This window comes from Esox lucius, chromosome 12, assembly GCF_011004845.1.
Source record: "Esox lucius isolate fEsoLuc1 chromosome 12, fEsoLuc1.pri, whole genome shotgun sequence".
In the NCBI taxonomy this organism is placed as follows: Eukaryota; Metazoa; Chordata; class Actinopteri; order Esociformes; family Esocidae; genus Esox; species Esox lucius.
In genome coordinates this window covers 27,893,043-27,914,362 of record NC_047580.1, presented here as the reverse complement: position 1 = coordinate 27,914,362, position 21,320 = coordinate 27,893,043, and the positions used below count along the sequence as shown (strand labels likewise).

The 21,320-nt window shown below is 42.9% G+C and overlaps 1 protein-coding gene across 3 annotated transcripts in view; it reads right to left on the bottom strand.

The window, feature by feature from the left end:
- Window positions 1–17,325, bottom strand: part of nfatc2a (nuclear factor of activated T cells 2a) — a 29,827-nt gene extending 12,502 nt beyond the window's left edge. Inside the window, exons 1-6 of one of the 3 annotated variants that reach the window (XM_010875158.3) lie at window positions 17,056–17,325; window positions 13,132–14,077; window positions 12,742–12,910; window positions 10,350–10,552; window positions 9,300–9,472; window positions 7,239–7,379 (exon numbers count right to left, since the gene is read on the bottom strand). In XM_010875158.3, coding sequence (XP_010873460.1) covers window positions 7,239–7,379; window positions 9,300–9,472; window positions 10,350–10,552; window positions 12,742–12,910; window positions 13,132–14,077; window positions 17,056–17,113 — 1,690 coding nt within the window. In that variant the 5' untranslated portion in view covers window positions 17,114–17,325. Of the gene's footprint in view, window positions 1–7,238; window positions 7,380–9,299; window positions 9,473–10,349; window positions 10,553–12,741; window positions 12,911–13,131; window positions 14,078–14,700; window positions 15,545–17,055 lie in introns of those variants that run through there. The other 2 variants (XM_010875156.3, XM_010875157.3) reach the window with 2 other exon arrangements.
- Window positions 17,326–21,320: the final 3,995 nt, after the last annotated feature.

The following is a 21,320-nucleotide window of genomic DNA, read 5'->3' as shown; positions in this document are numbered from 1 at the left end:
TCTAAGAAATGGAATGGTGAACAAATGCATTGATGATCAAAAACCCAAGCCCAAACTGGATTCGAAATGCAACCTGTTCTCAGGGTAATTAATAGTATTGTTGTCCTTCCCAGCGGTAGCATACAAATGAGAGAGTCACCATAAACATCAAATCATAAACACTGGAACAATATACTTCTTGCTCCCGCTTGCTAGCGGCATTAACGTCAGCGATTCACATGAGGTTAGTTAAAAAAGGAAATATATAATGTTTTATTGGCCGACGTGTATGGCGGAATCCTCTCTCGTCCACAATCATAGCCTTCAAAATGTGACGGCCGAGGCTGTTCACCACTCCCCAGGACTCCGACTCCCATCCACGTCTGCAGTTTCATCGTTATTATAGATCAGGCCAACCGCGGAGTAAAGGACGGTGGCCGAGCACATACTATACGCGTGGGGAGGCCCCCTGTGTTGAGGGTTGACATAGAGTTGACATCCCTGGGGTTGGCCCATGAAGAAGTCAGGGATCCCTGTGTGTGGGAGAGGCTTTGAGGGCACCTTTGTGTTGACAACTGTGTTTGACGGACAGAATTCTCTCACATGCATACTTCTTGTCCAGGTGGGATTGGCCGGTGTGCAGGGCGGAGGCAATGGCCTCACCTGTGGCTCTGATGGGGAGTATGCAAAATTGCAATCCAGGTCCAGGGTATGACGTTGCTGTTCCTAATTTACCATTCAAAATCTATTTTGTTCTGAGGTCCATTAATGTTACACATGGAAAGGACAACGTCTTGCTTGTCTTAATGTCTTACCATTGACCTCTTTGACTGCTTTGCGAAAGTCATAGCAAGCCTGTTTTAATATAGCTGTGTCTTCCATCCCTTTCTCTGTAGTACATCAACATATATATCAAATCCTTGGTTTATGATGTGGCCATGATTCAATTGTGACAGTAGGGACAACATTTTCAAAGTATTTCTGCATAAACCAGACTGATTCAGATACTGTTAAGTTGCTGACCCTCTCTCCAGAGGTCTCCTAACACAATGTCAGTATACCTGGTCAAAACATTCCTGTAGTATGTGTGCCAGCTGCTTTGACTAGCACTGTACAGTCCTTAATCGCTGGCGCTTTCTCCTTTAGTTTTTACCAGTAGGAAAGGGGTGGACAGAATGGAGTGTCCTGACTTGCTGAATGGGAGGAAGGCCTTGTAGAAGTTCTGAATACAACATACAAATGAGAGAACTGGTGTTGGTTTCCCTGGTTAAAGTTTCCAACCACAAGAGAAGCGTTGCCAGCATACCCTTTTTTTTTTTATCGAGTTTTGTGCGATCCAAGTGACTGCTTGGTATCAGCTTGGTGGAGGATTCACAACCAATTCCTGCAGGATGTGATCAATTTTACTGTGAGGTTTTCCGGGTCAGAAGAGCAGAATGCATCGAGTTCTTGAACATAATAATTGCACAATGAGCTGTTAAACATTAAACAACACCACCTCCCGTGATCTTGCCAGTGTTTTGTACAGTCTGTGCACTGGACAGAGAATCTGGTGATGGCTAATGCCTGATAGGGAGAGGAATGGTCAAGACTCTGTAAATGAAATGATGTTACAGTCCTCTGTAGTGACCCTTACTCTGAGTTAATAAATGTTGTTGTCTGGAAATAAGACATTTGCATGGTGAATGTTTGGTAGCGCTGGTCGGTTTTGGCATTCTCCTTAGCCACTACATACTCTACACTAAGGAGGAGTGTCAGATATAAATGAGCCTGTTTCAAGCACAGACCCAAACAAAGGTTCCACTTCGGCGAATTCGGAGAAGACAAAACTCTGATAAGTAGTCACTGGTCTGATGCATTGTTGACTATTTGATACCGAAGACATCATGAGCATATAAAATAGGACATACAACATAAATAAAAAAAATGTCTAGGAGTCAGAAACAGGACCTGCATGTGAGTATGCTCTTAGGAGATCTAATGTAGCAGATAAAGAAAATTTGATTAGGGTTACGAAAGAATTCGGGGAAAGGTTCTCTAAAATGTCATAGATTGGGTTGTCAGATACCCTGGCAGATAAAAACTGACCAGTAACCACGAAGGTTGCTAGATTCCTGATTAGTAAATGAAAACGCTTAGTACAAATGTACTGATATATAGAGGTTTTAGTCGTTTCTATACCGGCGGTGCACTGACATAAATACAAATATTGCATCTGATGATGCTACTAATTTCAACAAATGTACATTCTATTGTATCCTATTCAGACAAAAGCACATGCAGCCTGAAATAAATCAGCCATTTTAAAGCAATCGGCCAATACCGAATATACTGTTTTTTTTTGTCATTGGCTAATACCCAGTGCTGGCCGATATGTCCGTGCATCACTAACCTATTCCATTCTAACTGTTAAATAGAATGATCAGAGTATATGAATATATTTTTATATATATTGAAAGCTGTGGTTTGTCGGATATATGGTGATTACACACACACACACACACACACACACACTCACACGTTACAATGTTGGATCTGTTGTGGTGGTCTAAGCACCCACCTCCAGACCAGTCATGCGCCCTGGCGACAGGGGTTCGAGCCCCGGCATGGACGACCGTCTGTGCCCTTTCTCTCAGTCTCCCCCGACACACAAGTCTACCTCTACACACCTGTTTCCCCAGCATCACCTTCCTGTTGTCCTGTCATTCCAATAATAATTAATACGCCCAACAAAAATGCTGTTAGATATTAAAACCAGGATACAATCCAAAAACGAGTTATAGGCATTGCGGCATTCAAAAGCAATTTTTTTCGGAGTTCAGCATTCACCATAAATGCTGAGCGTCGGCTCAATCAGAAATTGCCTTTAAAAGCCGCTATAAGCTGCAATCAGATTGAATCCAGACCTTAAACTAGATCTGCCCTATTTTCAAAATAAACAGCCTACGCATTTTCACAAATGGAAAGACATCCAGTATACAGCAGCCTGATGTCTTTTTAATGTTATGTGGGAAACCCCAAGTCGGACTGCAAATTAAACGCATATGGCTGAAATGAGTCAGCAGGAGGAAGGGGGATTCCACATGTCTTGCCAAGATTTTTTTATGATCAACGTGCTTTGTTACAATACACAGTAATGACAGGTGATGACTGCTGCTTTCTTGGCATTTGTGTTTGTTTGCATTTTGTTCCAAAACGTCTTTGCTTTTGAGCTAGTTTGTAATTAGAAAAAGAGGCAGTCAGAAACAGTTGAGGAGGCCCAACTTGGCTCTCCTGTGTGTGTGTGTGTGTGTGTGTGTGTGCATGTGCATGTGTGTGTGTGTGTGTGTGTGTGCACATGCATGTGTGTGTGTGTGTGTGTGCGCGCGCGTGCGTGTCTGTGCAGGCGCAAAACCGTGTGCTTGTGTATATAAGAGCCAAAGAAGGCCTTGGCCAGAGCCAGCTGTCTCCCATTCAAAGGGATTTCAGACTCATATGGAGAACCTCTCCAAAACAATGGCAATCCCTCTTCTACGTAGATGGTCTTTTTTTACTTTCCGTCTCCAATTCTAGCCATTACTGCAGTGTGTGGTAACCCAGCAGCGGGGAAGTGAAGTGAAAAAGGAGGAGACAGATCCAGGTTTTTACTAAAACAGCCCCCACAGAGTCAGCGTCTCACAGCTCCCCAACCACGGCCCACAGACGGACATGGATGCAATGAGTCACAACCTTATGCTAAGAGATGAGTAAAAAAAAGCATCTAAACACTAGGCCATCCATAAGGGTAGTCGCAGACTCACTCCCGAGACTCCTGGCCATACACAACAGATTGCAGTGGCAAAATACTGAGAACCGGGGGAAAGAAATCTAGGCGTAATTTATGGAAAGTGATAAACAAAACCTGTATGACCAAGCTATATATAACAGAACCTAGACAACATAACAAAACATCTAACCAGGAATAAATAGTTACATTAAAATAGTCCCAAGGCGGTGCATCTGGTCTTATAAGAGCTGGTGTTATGGTTAGTGTTTGTGTGACAACGGCCAAGCTAAAGCACATAGCTGCCACAAGGGCAGTAGGTCGATCAATGAGCTCCCCTCTTTCCTGTGAACTCTACAATGAGATGCAACAAGGAGGCCAAAATTGCACAGTACCCTCATAAGTATTAGGAATATCTTCTTTTTTTTTTTACTTTTGGCTTTACTGAAAGTATGGATTTCAAAACCTTTTCAGGGCACAAAAGGTTTTGTCACAGATTGATATAAATGTCCAAAGTTACTCACATTCATGTGAAAAAAAAAGAAATGTTTCATACTTGGTCATATGGATATGTAATCATCCCTTAAACAATTTTGACAGACAACAATTTTATATATTTCAACAAAATTACTATTGAAATTATACTTTGCAATAATTTCATTATTATTATTTTTGAGAGCAGAGGCTTCGTCTTTCCTCACCTCCCATGTAGGCCAAGTTTGTTCAGTCTCTATACCATCCCTTTGGTACATTTAATCTTTGTCTCATCTCTTCTCTTCACACTAGAGCACTTTTTGCTCTATTCCTAATGTTAAAGCTACCTGCCAGGTGGTGTGCACCTGGCAGCATAGCCTCTACAGTTCTGCTTGTAAAGTCTTCCGAAAATGGTAGTGGCTGACAAATCCACAACTACCCCCTGGATAGTGCTCTTGATCTGATCAACAGTTATTTGTTAAAAAAAAAATTCCAATATGATGATTATTCTTCTGTCATCTGTAAGGGCTGCCTTTGCCAAACATGCTGTGTAAAATTACTGAGCTCCCCAGTGCCTTCCTTCTTTTTCATGATGTGTTTTGTTCAGTTAGCCTTCAGTAAGATTTTGGTAGATTTCTGAAACATTTCTTTCTGATTTTTCAACTTCATAATTTCCTCCTTGCCTTTCAAAATGAGAATATACACTGATGAGCTAAAACATTATGACCACCTGCCTAATGTGCTGTTGGTCATCCACTTGCCGCCAAAACATCACCGACCTGCCGAGGCATGGACTCTATAAGACCCCTGTAGGTGACCTGTAGTATCTGGCACCAAAACATTTGCTGCAGATTCTTCAAGACCTGTAAGTTGAGGTGGAGTCGCCGTGGATCGGACTTGGTGGTCATGCCCATCCCATAAATCTCAATCGGACTGAGCCCTGGGTAATTTGAAAGCCAAGGGCAACACCTTGAACTTGAACATGTTCCTCAAACCATTCCCGAACAATGTGTGCGGTGTGGCATGGCGCATTATCCTGCTGAAAGAGGCCTCTGCCATCAGGGAATACCGTTGCCATGAAGGGGTGTATCTGGTCTGCATCAATGTTTACGTAGGTGTCACCTGTCAAATTTATGTCCATATGAATGCCCGGACCCAGGTTCACCCAGCAGAACATTACCCAGAGCAAAACTCCCTCCACCGTGTTGTCGTCTTCCCAGTGCATCCTGGTGAAAGTGGTTATTTGTCCGAATAGGATACAATCTGGTAAACGTCTGTCCGCATCATGTACCTTCATTGACGTCGAGCATCAATGAGCCTTGGGCACATGCTATCACCGGTTTGTGGTTTGTCCCTCCTAGGACCACTGTCGGTAGATCCGCACCACAGCTTAGTGGGAACACCCCACAAGTCTTGTCATTTCAGAGATGCTCTGACCCAGTCATCTGGTCACAACAATTTGGCCCTCAGGTCTTTACTCCAGCCCATTTCTCCTGCATCCAACACATTGACTACGAGAACTGATTGTTCGCTTACCATCTAATCTACCCAGACCTTGACAGGTGCCCTTAGGTGGCGATCAATGTTATTCGCTTCACCTTTGAGTGGTCATAATGTTTTAGCTCATCTGTGTATACTACAGTCCAATAGATGACTCCAAAAGCAAACGCAAAGCCTATAATCAAGACTAGACATAGAAACTCTCTTACATCTATGCAAATTATATTATGGAACATAACTGACAAACAAGAAGAAAAAAAAAAGCCTAGAAAATTTAAAAAAAAGTCTCATTTCAAACCGGCAAAACTTCAATGAAACACCAGAACAATCTGCACATCTTGCTGAATAGTTCTGATGTTCCAATACATAATACAACCCACCTTGCTGTGATAAGCGTTTCAACCTAAAAAGGATGTTTTGTATCAGGAGGAATCTGAATGTCATTCAAATATCCAAGCAGTGGGTGAGGAGGAAAGGTCACGAGTAAAATGGCAGACAAAGCATGATGGCCTTTGTCATTACTACATTGAGACTCTGTGTTGTCATGTGTATTTTGCCTATCATTTATTCATCTAGGAACCCGTTTGCTGATCTTTCTGTCAAAACCACAGCACAACGAGCAGATCTTTTTATACTGCACATACTCATCCCCATCTTCATAAAAACAGCATTTATATCAGTATCTATAGATACATCATGGTAAAAGACCCACCAGTGTTAGCCCTGTGAGTTCAACATCTTGAACAACATTCTATGACCTCATCCTACATGTACAACCAGTCAACCAAATATAATGCTTTCGGTTTTAGATATGGCGTATTTAAAACCACTTCATTGTTAGTCACCCATTCTGACAGTGACTTTAAGCATCACAAGGCCTGCACGAGTGGACTGAGAAGACCATAATAGTGCGTTCTGGAACGGGGATGTCTAGTAAAGCCAGTATTTAACATATTTTCCTAAAGTACCTCAGCATTTGATGCATGTTTACAGGGTTGAGAACAATATCCAACAGAGGTCTGATTCTATGCACAACAAAAGCAACAGCTCAATGATAACACAGCACGTGCTTAACAGGTGGGGAGAAAAACGGACAAAGGAAAGTGAGGCTGCCTTATCTGCTGGATCATGCAAACTACGCACTGGTAAAACCCAACAGAGCTAAACTTGATTTTCAAACTGGCGCTTTGGTAGTGTAATTTAAAAACCCTGTAGATAAAAAAAAAAAAAAAGAGTTACTGACCACTCTTTGAGAAATACTTTTGAGAAATAATGTATTAATCTGTAGTGTAAATTGCCTTTAAAAGGAAAGGATAACTTCATGTTGGATTCTAATAATCCTGTTAAATTCTACAGCAATACATTCTGGACCTTCAATTCTGTCTATTTCCATACTATCAGAACCTGGCAACCGTCAGAAAAATAACAGAGAAATATTTTCATCTAGCTAAATAAATGTAGCATTTAGATGTTAGGGCACATCATCCAGTATATGGGCCGTGCAATCATCTCTCACTGCCAACCAAAAAAATGTGTAACTCACCATGGGTTTTCTCTGTAAAGATGACCTTGGAGTCAGAGCTGAAGTTCTGTCCCGTCAGGATCATCTGCTGACCGCCCAGGACAGAGCAGCTGTCCATGTCTTGTTTCTCTACCATGGGCAGCTCGTGGGCCGACCGCTGGGCTGCGGGATGGAAGAGAGAATGTGACGTTAAACCCTCTGTGGCGCGGAAAGCCGGCCATGTTGTCCCAACGTGTGGAGGACTGGCCGCTGCGCCAAAAGACAGGAGACGGAGCATGGCATTATGACATTATGTTACACACTCTGTGGTAGGTCAGCGGTTGGATCCCAGGTTGACATTGGCTTTTACCTCACAAGGTATTTGCTCACTGATTACCATGATGCTTGTAGCGAGTCACAGTGCACATTCAATACTGGCCTGAATATTAGATCCGTATAAACATTAATATGGCCCAGTGACTCGGCACAGTGGAAAGACCTGAATGAAGATATTTTGTTTGAATTTGAGGTTATTTTCTCGCTACACGCCACAGGCCTGGACACAGAGTCTTTCCAGTGGACACGAATGGCAGCTTGCGGTAGCCTTCAGTACAGAAACGGCTGGAGGGGAAGAGGAACACGCCCCTGGTCTGTCACAGCGTCAAACAACCAAACGTGTCGGCTGGTCTTTAGAAGGGCAGGGACCACTGTGTTGTCAGACAACATTCATTGTGTCTAGTCCATTTCTGCTAAACCGGGAACAACCCGGATCTGAGACACCAGGTGTTACAATTATCTAGCAGGTAGAGAGACAAAAAACAGGAAGTGGACCGGAACTGAGTTCCAGTGCTCTACACGACGGTTCATCACCGCTCCTTCAGCACAGTAAGGGGGAAGTGTGTCTCTGTCAGTGCACCTGAACAGCTCTTCCTCTGCCCACATGCATGGCATGTTAGGTTTCTTTAGAAGGAAACAACGGGGCAAACAGGCAGGCTGAAGAACAGCAGAGAGAGAGGACCCTGGGATCAAACCCCCGGTCTCAGCAAGGGAGCTGCATAGGTGGCTTGTGTGAGGGAATGTTGCTTTGCGCTCAGTGGTGTGTACATTGGCGAACGTTGAAAACACCCTGTTAGCGTTCTGTGAAGTAGAAACTGAATGGCGTCTGTGCTGACTCTTGGCCCTTCTATCATCTATAATGACTAACTGTATTCGTCTGGTTCGACAGTCTGAAGCTAATTCCCACTAGCTTGGAATAAGCAGGGGCCAAATGAATGACTTGGTATGAATAGAATCAGTACTACAGTAGTGAGCGAGGCAATAAAATCTAAACTATTTTTTACATTTGAAGAGCTAAACGCTTAGCAACTTCCTCAAGCATATGGTCGTTGTGGTCCCGCCTGAACGACTGAAATTTAGTCTCCACCGAGTTGTGCTTAGTGTAGACAAACAGCTGTGACCTTTGGACAGCCTGCCATTCAGGCAGTCAACACAGAGGATGATACCTGGAGGCGAGTCTCTACAAACACATCACTGACTGACACAGTTGAGTTTGCTTAGTGCCCGTTTTGACAGATGTGCCGGGGCTGTTATAGAACTGTTCAAACAACTTTGCACTTGATTGGTTGTCGGTAAAGCCATGTTTCTAGGGAGCATGACTGCTTATTTTTCTTGAGCACATCTGACGATAATGTTCTGACCCTGTTCTGAGATAGTGGTTCAGTGTTGAGGAACAGTGGGGGAAATGAAAAACAGTACGTAATCATGCAAAGGATATACAAGTACATGGACTTAATGTTCCCTGGACACGCTAGCCTATGTTATGGTCCAATCTTACAGAGGATTGAAGTGTGGTCACTGATATCACTCTATGAATGAGGACCGACAATTGAAAAAACACTTTCTTTTTTTTTTTTGGTTGCTCATTTAAATACTTGGCTACACTGTTCTGTGGTTCAAGCATGAGGAACTGTGCAACATTACCACAAGTTGAAGCAAAAACACAGTTCAAAACTCAAATAAACAGAATTATACACAGAATAATACCATATAAATCAGAGCATATACGTTTATAATGAGATGTTTCTATAAATCTATAGTTCTTACAGCACTCGATGGGATGTGAGGCCACTTGTAGTGAGACGTGTTGCCCGTTGGGTTGGGGTATGTGGACACGGAACACTAAACGCACACGAGTGTTCTTCCTTCCAATGTCCGTCTCGCCTTTCCTCAGCTCGATGTCGGCATTCCTGAGCTTCAGGATCCCAGCACAGTCGATTCTGCGAGAAACACACCGTCCAAATGAATGCCATGAAGGGTTTAATGTGTTAATTCATATGATTAACTACAACAAAAGTATTTTAAATCGGTATGCAAATTTTTCAAAGACATATTTGAAGTTTGCCTAGCAAACTGAAACCAATACAGTTTTTTCTATAGGATTTCCCAGCAGTGGCAAAACCATTAGCACAGGTGATGGGGGGGGGGAAGTAGACGCATTCAATGGTGTACTCCCCGACAGAAAAAAATGCTGTTTTTTTAAAGCAGATTTCCCACAACTACAAAGTTAGTTCCCTGCAATTCTAGAAATAATGTAATGAAATGGAGAGAAAAAAATTCAGCTTCAAAGCTAATTTCCTGCAATTCTACACCTTTCGCCATGGCCTATGGCGTGTTCTTCTGCTATCTGATGATGGAAACCTTATGAATGTTCAGGATATACAATGGATAAACAAAAGTATTTGGTTGTTTTGCATGTATAATCCTACGGTGTTTTGTTACATGTTCCTGTTGCCGAGTTTCTTTATGCATTTTTAAATTGTTAAAGAAAAGAAAATAAAAAAAAACATGGTTTTTCTTTTTTGGTGGTTGTTATTCCCCAAAGACGGTGCTATTGAAAAATGCACAGCTGGATTACATTCAGCTTTATATCTTGTTTCAGTCATTTAAGCTTACACCCAAAAAGTTTTACCTTCCTAAAAAATTTAATCCACGATCCGAGAGGCAGCAACAATTACAAGGAAAACACTAGAAAGGAATAACCCCATTAGGTTGAATTATTTACACCAATCTGGGGTCAACGGAGACAGGATCAGTAAACACTCAACGAGTTTAAAATCCAACTGAAATGGGTAGTGTAACTGTAATGACTCTCACATTGCTTTCATGTTGTTCTTTGACTCCAGAGGGATCTCCAGGACTTTGGTGGAGTTGATGATCTTCTCGTAGCTGGTGGTGGTGACCGTCTTGCCTGTGATGCGGTGGACCTGGTAGAAAGCGTGTGGCTTTAGAATCCTCTCATCTGCCGTCCCGATAAAGATCTGAAGGCCCAGTGGATCCTTTCCCCGGTATCCATGCAACTGAAAGGAAGAACGACCAAATTATTAATAGAATGTTCATATAAAATCAGGACGTTAACACTTTTCATAACTTGCTATATTTCCATTTTGCACAATATCTGTTCGGTTAGTTCAACCATGACCTTCAATTTTATTTGCATGTAAATATGGTATTTCTAAATATTACACCTATAAGCAAAGCAAAGTATTTTGCCAACAGTTTTGGCTGAACAACAAGCTAACACAATGATAAGGTATCTTCGGTTAGCAGACACACAAACAAGCAGCGCGGGTAACATTAGTAACCTCCAGTCCTCAACTCTGAATATCAGCCAACAGAGATTGTTCTTCAGGGGATTGTTCTTCAGTGGTTTCCCCTAAATTAGGTATACTGGAAAGCTATTATTCTGATTATGTTAGCTTATGAGAAATCTTGACTACCTTAGCTTGGCCACACAAGTGAATGTGCTAGCCACACTTTCAAAACAAACGAAAGGAAGACTATGTTTACATTAATTGCAGTACTTCAACACTGGAGCGGTCTGGAGATTTGGAGGGGGCCACATACTAAATACATGCCCATAACCTAATGTAAATCACACAGATGCAGAACAGTTGTCACCAGCATTCCCCTAAATAATCAAAGTATTCTTGTATTATACAAACACCGCTAAAACACCTGCTTATGATTTTTCATGTACTTTAGTTGCAAGTTTACACTTTGTGGTTTCTGCATGCTTCCTTCCGAGTGAGTCACCAGTCTCTTCGCTAATCTGCATCTGTCAGTCTGTCCTTAAGTCTGTGTGCTCGTTCATGTGTGCACTTTTTTACTTTCAAACTGGTGAGAGGAGTACAGCGAGGGGGCAGATTTCTGGCTGAAAGAGGCAGGGCACAGATCCTATCTAACTGTCATCTAACTGCTGCTCGCTGCTCACAGACTGAGAGCCAGAAGCAGGCGTGGGAGGACTGGCAGGTAGAAAGGGGCTTCCCAGGATGCTTTGTAGCCTACAGGACAGCATGCTCTCCTGCTCTGGGGTGAAGTGTGTACCAAACAGATTCTCATTCACTATTCTAGATTTCCTGGCTGGCAGAAGTCCCTATAAAGGTTGAATATGGGCTGACACAATAGCGACATAAAGATGTAGAACATGTAGCCAAGTCTTATTGAGTGAGTAAAGTACTGGAGACGCTGCAAATGTTCAACACACAATCTGAGAAGCTGGTTGCCATGGTTGCAGTGTGTGAGTCAAAGCGAGCAGTACTAGGAAAAGTAAAGTGGAGGGAGTTCAGAGTCTGGGAAGGAGTATTTTGGCCATGTCTAGCCAGCCACGTGATTGAATGACACCAGACACAGCTCACCGACCTCAATGAGAGCAGAAAATGGAAAGAAAGAAATGCTTCGTTTAATTTATGAACGTTTACATTTCAGGTTTAGATGCCTGACTAAAGCTCACCAGTCCTGTGTACCTCAAGAGTACTGGGGCCACCAACGGGCCCAGCCAAAAAAAACGAAATTGCTTGTGGTTGAAAATATGGGTCTATGAGGGGCACCACAGTGGTGTGACTTCAGCACGACAACAGGCATTCTCATGTTCCCAACGGAAATGAATAGAAAAAAGTAATTCTACAAGAGGTTTACAGTAGTAATGGATGGAATTCAAATCTGGGAGTTACTGTAGCTGCCATTTGCTTGGTATAACTGATTTCAGTAATATGGCAGCCAGCCAAGGAATAAGAGAGGGGAGTAAAGGAGATTAGAAGACCTGTACAGAGAGAGAGAGGATCAGGCAAAGGGCAGATAGAACAGTAACACACAGTCGTTTAAACAGCGAAGCGCTGGGGCAGTAATACACGCTAAACGCTAAATTATACAGGTTTTCCTATTAGAGCGATCCCACACCTGTTCCTGTGGTAGAAGAGGTGGCAGGATAGTCTAGCAGTCTGTCATGTAAGCCCAGAAAAGGAAAGGTTGTGGTGAAAGGTGGAAACTGTCGTTCTGTCACTGAGTAAGACAGTCGCTGTGGCAAATAAGCACATATTCTTAGTATACCTACCCGGTAAAATAACAGTAAAAAACGTAACCCTTTCCTCAAACTAGTTCCTCAAGGGTTGTCCGTTGGGTGACACGGTTCTACACGCAACCCAGAAAGCGTTCCCAGGAAAAGCCTCATATTAGCAAAGATGGGTACATAGGCAGGCATGCGGCATACCTGGACAACAGGATGACCTCCAGTGGGGGCTTTGACCGCACCCCTGCTTCCCTCTGTCTCATAGTGGGCTCGGTGGTGGGGCTTGGGCTGCACGTCAATGTGGAGCTCGTACTGGTCTGTGCGGCTGGGCACGGGCCACTCCAGTGGGGGCAGCGAAGACACTGGGATGCTACAGGAAGTTGCGAGATGATTAGGTTACCTATGAGTTAGGCTCCCAGGGACCGGTGATAAACGCAGGGTCAGATAACTACTAATACGGTGTAATAAAACACACTCAATCAGACTCGTAATTCAAAGTGTGTCCCTGGCTGAACAGGAAGTCACGCAATGCTGGCCAACGAACAACACCATTTACCTACACCTCACAGGCTTCCTCTAACAGCACCTCACCTGCAGAGGTTGGGCATCAGCTGCTTGGTCCAGTTGGGAGGGAGAACAAAGAAGGAATCTGCCCCGGTTTTATTCTTAACGTCCTGCTCACCGGACAACACATAGTTGACCTCCCCGTGGTTCTCCGGGTAGAGGGGGTACGACTGGTTGGTTGTCTTCACTATCTTGTTGGGCACCAGACCGGGTTGGACCGCGCCATAGCCGTTCATGGCCTCAACCAGACTGTTGTGGCTCCCGTAGTTGAGCGCTGCATTCTGCCGCGGGTGCTCCTCGTGGCCGCTGTGGGGCGAGGGACTGCGGGAGCGGATCCCGGTGACCAGGTTGGGGCTCCTGTACATGTTGTCGTAGGTCCGCTTGCACTGCGGCGAGGTGGAGCGGGATCCCGGCCTGAGAGACGGGGATGGTGAGCGGGGGCCGAGGCAGCCCTCCTCGGTGCGGGGGGAGGTGCTCGGGGAGGTGCGGGGGGAACCGGTTTGGATGCTCTGGAAGCGGGGGCAGAGGTCCCCTGCCCCGGCTTGGCCACTACTAGGAGACACACAGGGGGAGGCCCAAGGGGAGTAATTCTCTGAGTGCCAGCTGGTGGAGGAGTTGCTACTGGCGGGGCTCAGGCACGGGGGCTCGCGGTAGGTGAGGCCGTCGTGGCCCGGGACGGTCAGCGTGGGCCGGGGGCTGGCGTTCAGAGGGTTGCTCTGCAGGGAGTCTCGTCCATGGCTGTAGTGCTCACGTGACGGGGTGATCTCAATCCTGGGGCTCACGGAGATGCCCCCAGGCCTGGAGCTGTCCAGGTAGTTTCTGGCCTCCTGGTGCTCATAACCAGACAAGCCGTCCGGGTGGTGCTCGCTGTAGGCTGGGACGCACTTGATGCCGTAGGGGGAAGCCTCCTCAAGGGGGTAGGCCAGACCAGACGCAGGACTGAGGACTCTTTGTGAAGAGAGATTTTGCTCATCTACAGAGGAAGGTACGAGGGAGATTGGTAAGAAGTAAAAAAATCAGGAAAGCAGAAGAAAGTGTACCACAAAATATTATTATTTAGAAAGTGTCTGACCATAGTCTGTAAAGTAATTTCTCAATATATTTTTCCCAAAAATAGTACATATTTGTATATCCATATTTGCAACAGACATTATTTGTAATTCTGTCAGTGGAATAAATCAAATAACTACGTTAACTACGCTATGTTGAACTATCATCAATAAAATTTGGGAAGATGCTTTTTGAATTCTAGAGTAGCCTAGCTATGTGTAAGCATGACCCCATCATGTGCATTGACAGACAAATTACAGATGGAAATGCACTTTTGGAAAGTGTTTCGACAGGCTTTATGCCTAAAGACAATGTATAAATACATCCCTAACAAACACAGGATGAATTGTAAAATCCTGGGGTCTTATTTCCCTTGAGTAATTTTTGCTGTAACTGAAAAGAAAATCTATCACTTCCTGTATTTTTTTTATTTTTATGATGCAAAGGAAAAATATTGAGAGCAGTGTTATCAATTATTTTTGTCTGAAATATATTATTTTAAAAGGTGAAAAGCGCGCGGGAGACTTCGTTAGCCCCCGGACAAACCTTGATCTTCCCGGGGTGGTTCGTATTCAAACAGGTAATCAAATTCCAACTCATCTTGGCAGTTCACTTGACTTAGTTCTTCTTCCAACCCTAACTCATTAGGATCTTTTCCTTCGTAAAACGAGCTCATCTGTCTTACTGAATTAGTTCACTTAATAATAAAACCGAAATGAAACATAGATCGTTAAAGGCCTAACGCTGGCTGCTGTCTTCATGCAGTAAAGCCATGCGATGTCATAGGCGTCGCCGTTGATGGAGTTTGCAGAATGATCACTTGCTAAATTTAAACTATCATGCAAGGTTTAGGCATCAGTAAAGCCTATGACACGAACGAACTAGTGCAAAACTTAACAGCAGAAGTTTCCTGTTTGAAACTTAACCGCTTGTGGAGATAATCTGGGCGTGTCTATTTTCATATTGTAAATAAACACGGTGCTAGGTGTCAAAGGCGGAGTCATCACGCCACCACATGATCACTGACAGACAGAGCAGCAGCTGCAGGTGCACGTCGCGAGTTGCATCCGTGGCACATTTGATGTGCTGCTGCCCCCCGGTGGCATGGCATTAAGCGTGGCATTTAGGGGTCTCTTTCTGGAACTTTTTATTGAAAGTGCAACAGTTGTAATCCCCAACATAAGGCTCTATTATAGTCAACAGGAGGATGCTCTACTGGCTTGCTGGGTGTACATCAAAAGAGCCTTTGCACCAATTCTCATCCTTTGTTTTGTTGACTGGTCCATGACCTGTACTTCAATTAATAAATGAACACATGTATTTAAGAAAAAACATTCCTTAGGCTGCGTTTAATATACGTGGCAATCCAATTCAAATATTGTCCGCACCTGGTTTTTTTTTCCAGTCAGAGCCAAGCTGTTCCCATTAGATCCTATTTAGGATGTGACCAATTAGTGTGAATAAAAATATCAGAATTAGTCTGCTTATGTAAATGCAGCCAATCTTGGCATTAGTTCAATGAAGGTGAAACCCCTGGATTTAAGCTGGCCACCACCAGCTAAGAAACATGACCACACTTAAACAGGCTGCCCAATTATGATCCTTTTTTCACTAATTGGTGTTCTGACCAACATCAGAACTGGCAAGCACAGAATACTGCACATAGGATTCACATGGGTCACACTGTTGACAGGTTACTTTTATTTAAACCTGAGCCTATTGCTTCTTGGTTTCAAAACGTTGTTTTCAACGAGAGAGGTGATCAAGCTGAGAGTTGAAAAATATATAGTATACATAATAATGTGTAGTCACTATACCAGCAAATCCTAATATATCAGCTATTTCAGCTGTGGTTGTATACTTAAGCAGTAGAGCATGGGGGTGTAGGACGTGGCCAATATACCACAACCAAAGGTTGCAGGATGCAACACAGGGTCCCTTGACGTTGTATATTGGCCACATGCCACAAGCACCCAAAGTGCCTTATTGCTATTGTAAACTGGTTACCTGCGTAATTAAAACAGTACAGATGTTTATTTGGTGATCCTTGTGGTAAACATTCTGATATGCCACACCTTTGAGCCAATCGGCATTCAGGACCCAAACGAGACCGTTTCTATTTCATACTTTGTCCACCGCTCTCGGCCATGACCTAGTCCTCTCAAATCTTGACTGGTCCTCTATTCTTCAAAAAAAAGCACTATTCCAGGATTTGTTCTCTATTGTCTGACATGTCAGTATATATTCATTTCTTCTTTCTATGCTGGTTGTTGTTCTTGAAGCAGTTTGAGAATCTTTGAAAGTCACAAAAGAAGTTTAAAAAGTTATAGCTATTATTAGGATCAGTACACACGCGCACCTATCAGTCACATTCATAATTCAAATGTTCGAGCTTATCTCACCACATACTCTTTAGGTAACAGGTAACATTGCGTATGAGAAATCCTAAAGGATGACCATAAAATATAAAAGGCTAGCGTATCGCTAGTTATAAATGTTTTATTTTAATAGTTATGTCAGCTAATACACATTGTAGTCTATTACGAATGTAAATTAGAAGCCTAATAATCATGTGAATGTAATTATGTATAGCCTACCACTACATTATCCTACCTTACACGGCGCTACTGTTCCCTCATGGCTGTCCAATGCACGCAATAGCGGAATCACCGCGGTAGGCTAAATAGGCGGATCAACTCATGCGCATCCGTTAGATCCCGAGAAACACTGACTTTCCAGATACACCACATACGTAAAAAACTACACAGTAAATATACTTTACTCTGGGATTATACATTGTAAAACTACATATCAGCACAGGGCTATGCTATTAGGCTACTTGAAAATCAGTAGGGTTGATCAATTACCAGATGATCACAATTCAGCACGCGGCATCCATACCTTGATCCATCGACCTCATTGTGTGGTACTGTGCCAGTCTCCAAGAATCTCTAAACATTTGGAAAATTAATAAACAATCTATAACATTAAAAACGATTCCACTATCATAGCAGTAGAAACTCACAAAATAAAAAATAAAAAGTATTAGACTTCCAACAGGCTACTCCTTTATACGTTCAAAAACATGTAGCTAAAATAGAGTCCAGCACGCTAGTATGAACGTATTTTCCTCGCTCTAAGGATTACTTGAGTACCAAGAGCGGCTTCCTTCCCCGCTCTGGGTGTTTATAATGGTCCAATGCTGTAAAATAACGGGATTCCCTCAGTGTTTCCTCCTGTTTATGGCTTTGCCATGGAAACCTGGAACGGCTCCATCTCGGAGACCAGGGCTTTCCTGCAAAGCCTACACTCAGGAATCCATGACGTCTCCGGCTCCTGCGCCAAGGCATTTCTGCGGCTTCTCACAGACAGTGGCACACAAGAACTTCATTGTAGGGATATGAAAAAATGACTGCAGGACATGGGCTGAAAAAATGAAAAAGTATGTACAGTATACAGTACATTCATTTTTGGGCAGATTTTAATGCTTGCTGGTCACTTCTCTGTAACTTAACTGAGTTTTAATCAGCATTAGTCTTGTTATCTTTATGGGTTTGAGCCTTCAGTCCAGGCTAGCAATTGGCCTTATCCAACCTGGAATATTTTTGAGGATATTTCAGTTTCCATCAATATACATTTTCTAATGGAAACTTGCTGATTACAAGCTGTAACGTTTTGACATCACGAAGTAGATTAACAAGGTTGAAATCCTTGAACCCAGATACAATTCCAATTGCAAATACATTGGATACAAATGATAAATAGGGATGATTATTTAGGCATATAGGGTACATTTGATTAATAACCGATAATCTCTCAGTAGACTACTTCATTAAAAGAAAAACATTTAGAAAATATAAAATGTACAGGCAGTTGACATGACAGTAGGCCTCCATTTTAAATCGCTCTGCAGCTGCATATCTGCTACCGGGGTTCTTGTTCTGCTCAGGGCATACAGGCTGTTCCAAGAAGTCCACAGAAGGCGGGTGTGAATTTGGTCAACACCAGGTTGGGAGATGGTATGGTGGAAAGAGGCTGCCTTGCTACATAGCACTGACTGGCCTACTGGTTCTGGCGCTGGTGGAGCAGTATGTTATTTTTATAGGCTATATGTATTGTTGAACCTGGGTAAAGCCAGCAGTGTAATAAAATTGGCTTGGCAGCATGTTCTTTGGAAAACACATGTTCTGACCTTCACTCTCCCATGCCTCCTGGAAGTTGATGCGATGAGGCAGACCCTACCTTTGAGCTTAACTTTTTTTTGCTTATTAGCATTTACTTTACTTATAGCTATTTGACTGAGAAAAATGTAGGTGTTATACGGTATTTACTTCAGAATAGCACATATACCAAAAAGTACCACTATTGCTATGTTTCTGGTCAATAAAGACATGCTATATTCTTAGCTCAAAGAGCTTTTCGTCTTTTATGGCCTTTTATGCATTTGCTACTGTAAGTCTATTCAAACGTAATTCCCACACTAGCAGTTAAACCCCATAATCAAGGTCTAATGGATGCATTTATCTTGGAAAGGTCTAATAAAGTCATGGAAAGGGGACTAGGTAATCCAACTAATAAATGTTTCAAGAAATTCTAATTCAGTGCATTAACAAGTTCTTCACTGTGGTGCCCAGTGGAGGAAGCTGTGGAATGGGAGCACAGAGAAGCCCAAAGTAAACCTAGCAGATATTAGTTAAAGCACTATCCATTTCTGTATCAGGCCCTTAGTCTCATACTTACTACAGTGGTTAGATTCCTAGGTTTCATAATACAAAGACAGCTGTAACAATATATGGAACTTGTGAATAGACCAAGTACCGGATTTGCAAATCTGAGAACATGTAAAAAAAATTTTTTACGTAAGCATTTGGACTAAGTGCCAAGAGGGAAAAACATTGCTTTGCTTTCAAACTTTGTCCATAGATTTCTCATGTGATAAGGAAACTAAAATGTTATTTTGTCCTTTAAATGGCTTTACCTTCTTATCAGTGTGGTGTTTTGTCCTATTGTTAAGAATTAGGCAACTGATTCACTTCTGACATCAGAGATGTGAGCAGCAAAATTGTCCATAGTAAAATCTGTGTCTATAAGGGGAATAATCAGGGATCTGTGTCGAGTTCTGACATGGATTTGTTTGGGTGGCAGAGTTTTTTTTGGGGGGGGGGGTTGACCAAGACCAAAAGATGAACTAGGGGATGGCTGTGAATGACTGTTCTTTAAACCACACAACTCAGAGGACACACTTGAGGAGTAACCTGACTCCTCCAACCGTCAGTTTTAAATCTCTTGTCTACCAGATGTAAATTCCTCCACTTTCATGTTACTCTTATACAACGCAAATTATGAATGAGTAAATTAATACGGCACATGTTTGTTAAGGGGAAAACTAACTGCGCCTGTCCAGACGGCCGAGTTTGCACTTCCGTTTTTTTGCTAGAGGAACCCACTTTTTCCGAGTTCATGCAGGATTTTCCATCACTGTAAAACAGCTCATTTAGGGAGTGTTGTCTGGGTTATAGCATTACCCCATTTTAGTTTTCCAAGTGCAACATGTGTGTTTGAGCTTTTAGACTAGTGGAGCAGTGGAACTTTGATATGGAAATGCATGGTATATTATATCACGTCTCATGGAAAGCTTTCGAAGGAAATTCAGACGGCTCAAGGGATGCGTAAACATTTGGCTCCATTTAGTGTCACCATAAGAAATCCATAATGCAACTGCCTCATTAAAGGTAGACTCAGCTACATGACATGATCATCAGCGACAACGGGGAGAATACTTGCCTACAGACATCAACAAGAACAAAATCTAAAATCTTGTTTGCCCTATCAGAGGGGTGTCCACATTATGACAATGCTATATTGGCACATGATCTGTGATCATGATTCAACCTAGACTTGATGATGACACGTTGCGGAGTCTAATGTAGTCGTGTCTTGCGCTTCATTACCTTACCTTTTAGCGTGTAATACATTGCCATGTAGTTAGCCTGTATAGTACAGATGCTTTGAATAAGTAGGACCCTGCATGATAGAGGAGCTGCATGTTGAAAAGGCAAATTCCTATTTCTCTATAAGTTGACCTCCTGTTTGCTACTGTTTAGAACTAAATTCCCCAAAAACTACATTCCCAAAACAAGTTCTCCAAAGGTGTTGCCGTAACAGGACAGCAGTGAATGGAATTTAACTAAAATGCTTGTTCCTCTTCTGCCACAACTTGGCATCTCTGGAAAACATTTCCTTCCTTCTTTTTCCTACTCAGTGAACTAATACATTCCGTATCAGTATGGAGACTAAATTATGTCCACATCGGGTTAAACAATCCACTTGTGTAATAGGAGTTTCATCGATACTCTGTTTGTATAACAAACGAACGTCTCTGCTTGAATCCACTGGAAAATAAAGTTACATAGCTCATGGATTTTTCCCTCTTGAGCGCAGGTGCCGTTATGAAATCCCAGGAAACACCATCCCCCCCAGAATACACTCTTCAGTGTCGTAGCACAAAGTTTCCAATCCTAAATCCTAAATCTGACATGCTTCTATTCTCAGGTCACGAAATGTAGAGGGGTGACATGTCTCCTTGTTTGTTTCCACTGTACCTAAGAGGTGTGGAGTATTTTTGAGTCAGCAGTGAGACTTTATTTTATTCAGCAGTATATGATAGAGAATAAGCAGCCAGAAACCAACCTTTCAGTCAGCACTGTGCCACTCCTCTAATCTGTCTAACACCCATGACAGACACCTGGTACCTGAAACTGTCTATCCACCCAGCACCTCAGTAACGACACCCTCTGACCCGTAAAGGAAGATCTGAACCTCCCACATGTAGCACACTGCCACTAGCAAGTACGTAAACTGTCATATTACGATCAGTTACAGAGCAGTCTTCTCCCCCACAATACTGTTCGAACAGCATTCATTAGCCACTACACAACATTACAGTAGGAGGGGAAACAAATCCGAGAAAATACATACATCCTTCACAGTAGTACTGTAGTATGTGTTAGGAGGAATCAAAGCATTCCAGTCCTGCCAGGCTATTAATAGCAGTTGAAGAGGGTGTGTGGTGCAGAAGGTCCTATGAAGGAGCCTAGCTGTCATTAGTGAAACCCTTTGTTTACACTAGGCATAACGTGTAGTGGATTGAAGGGGCATTGACTCAT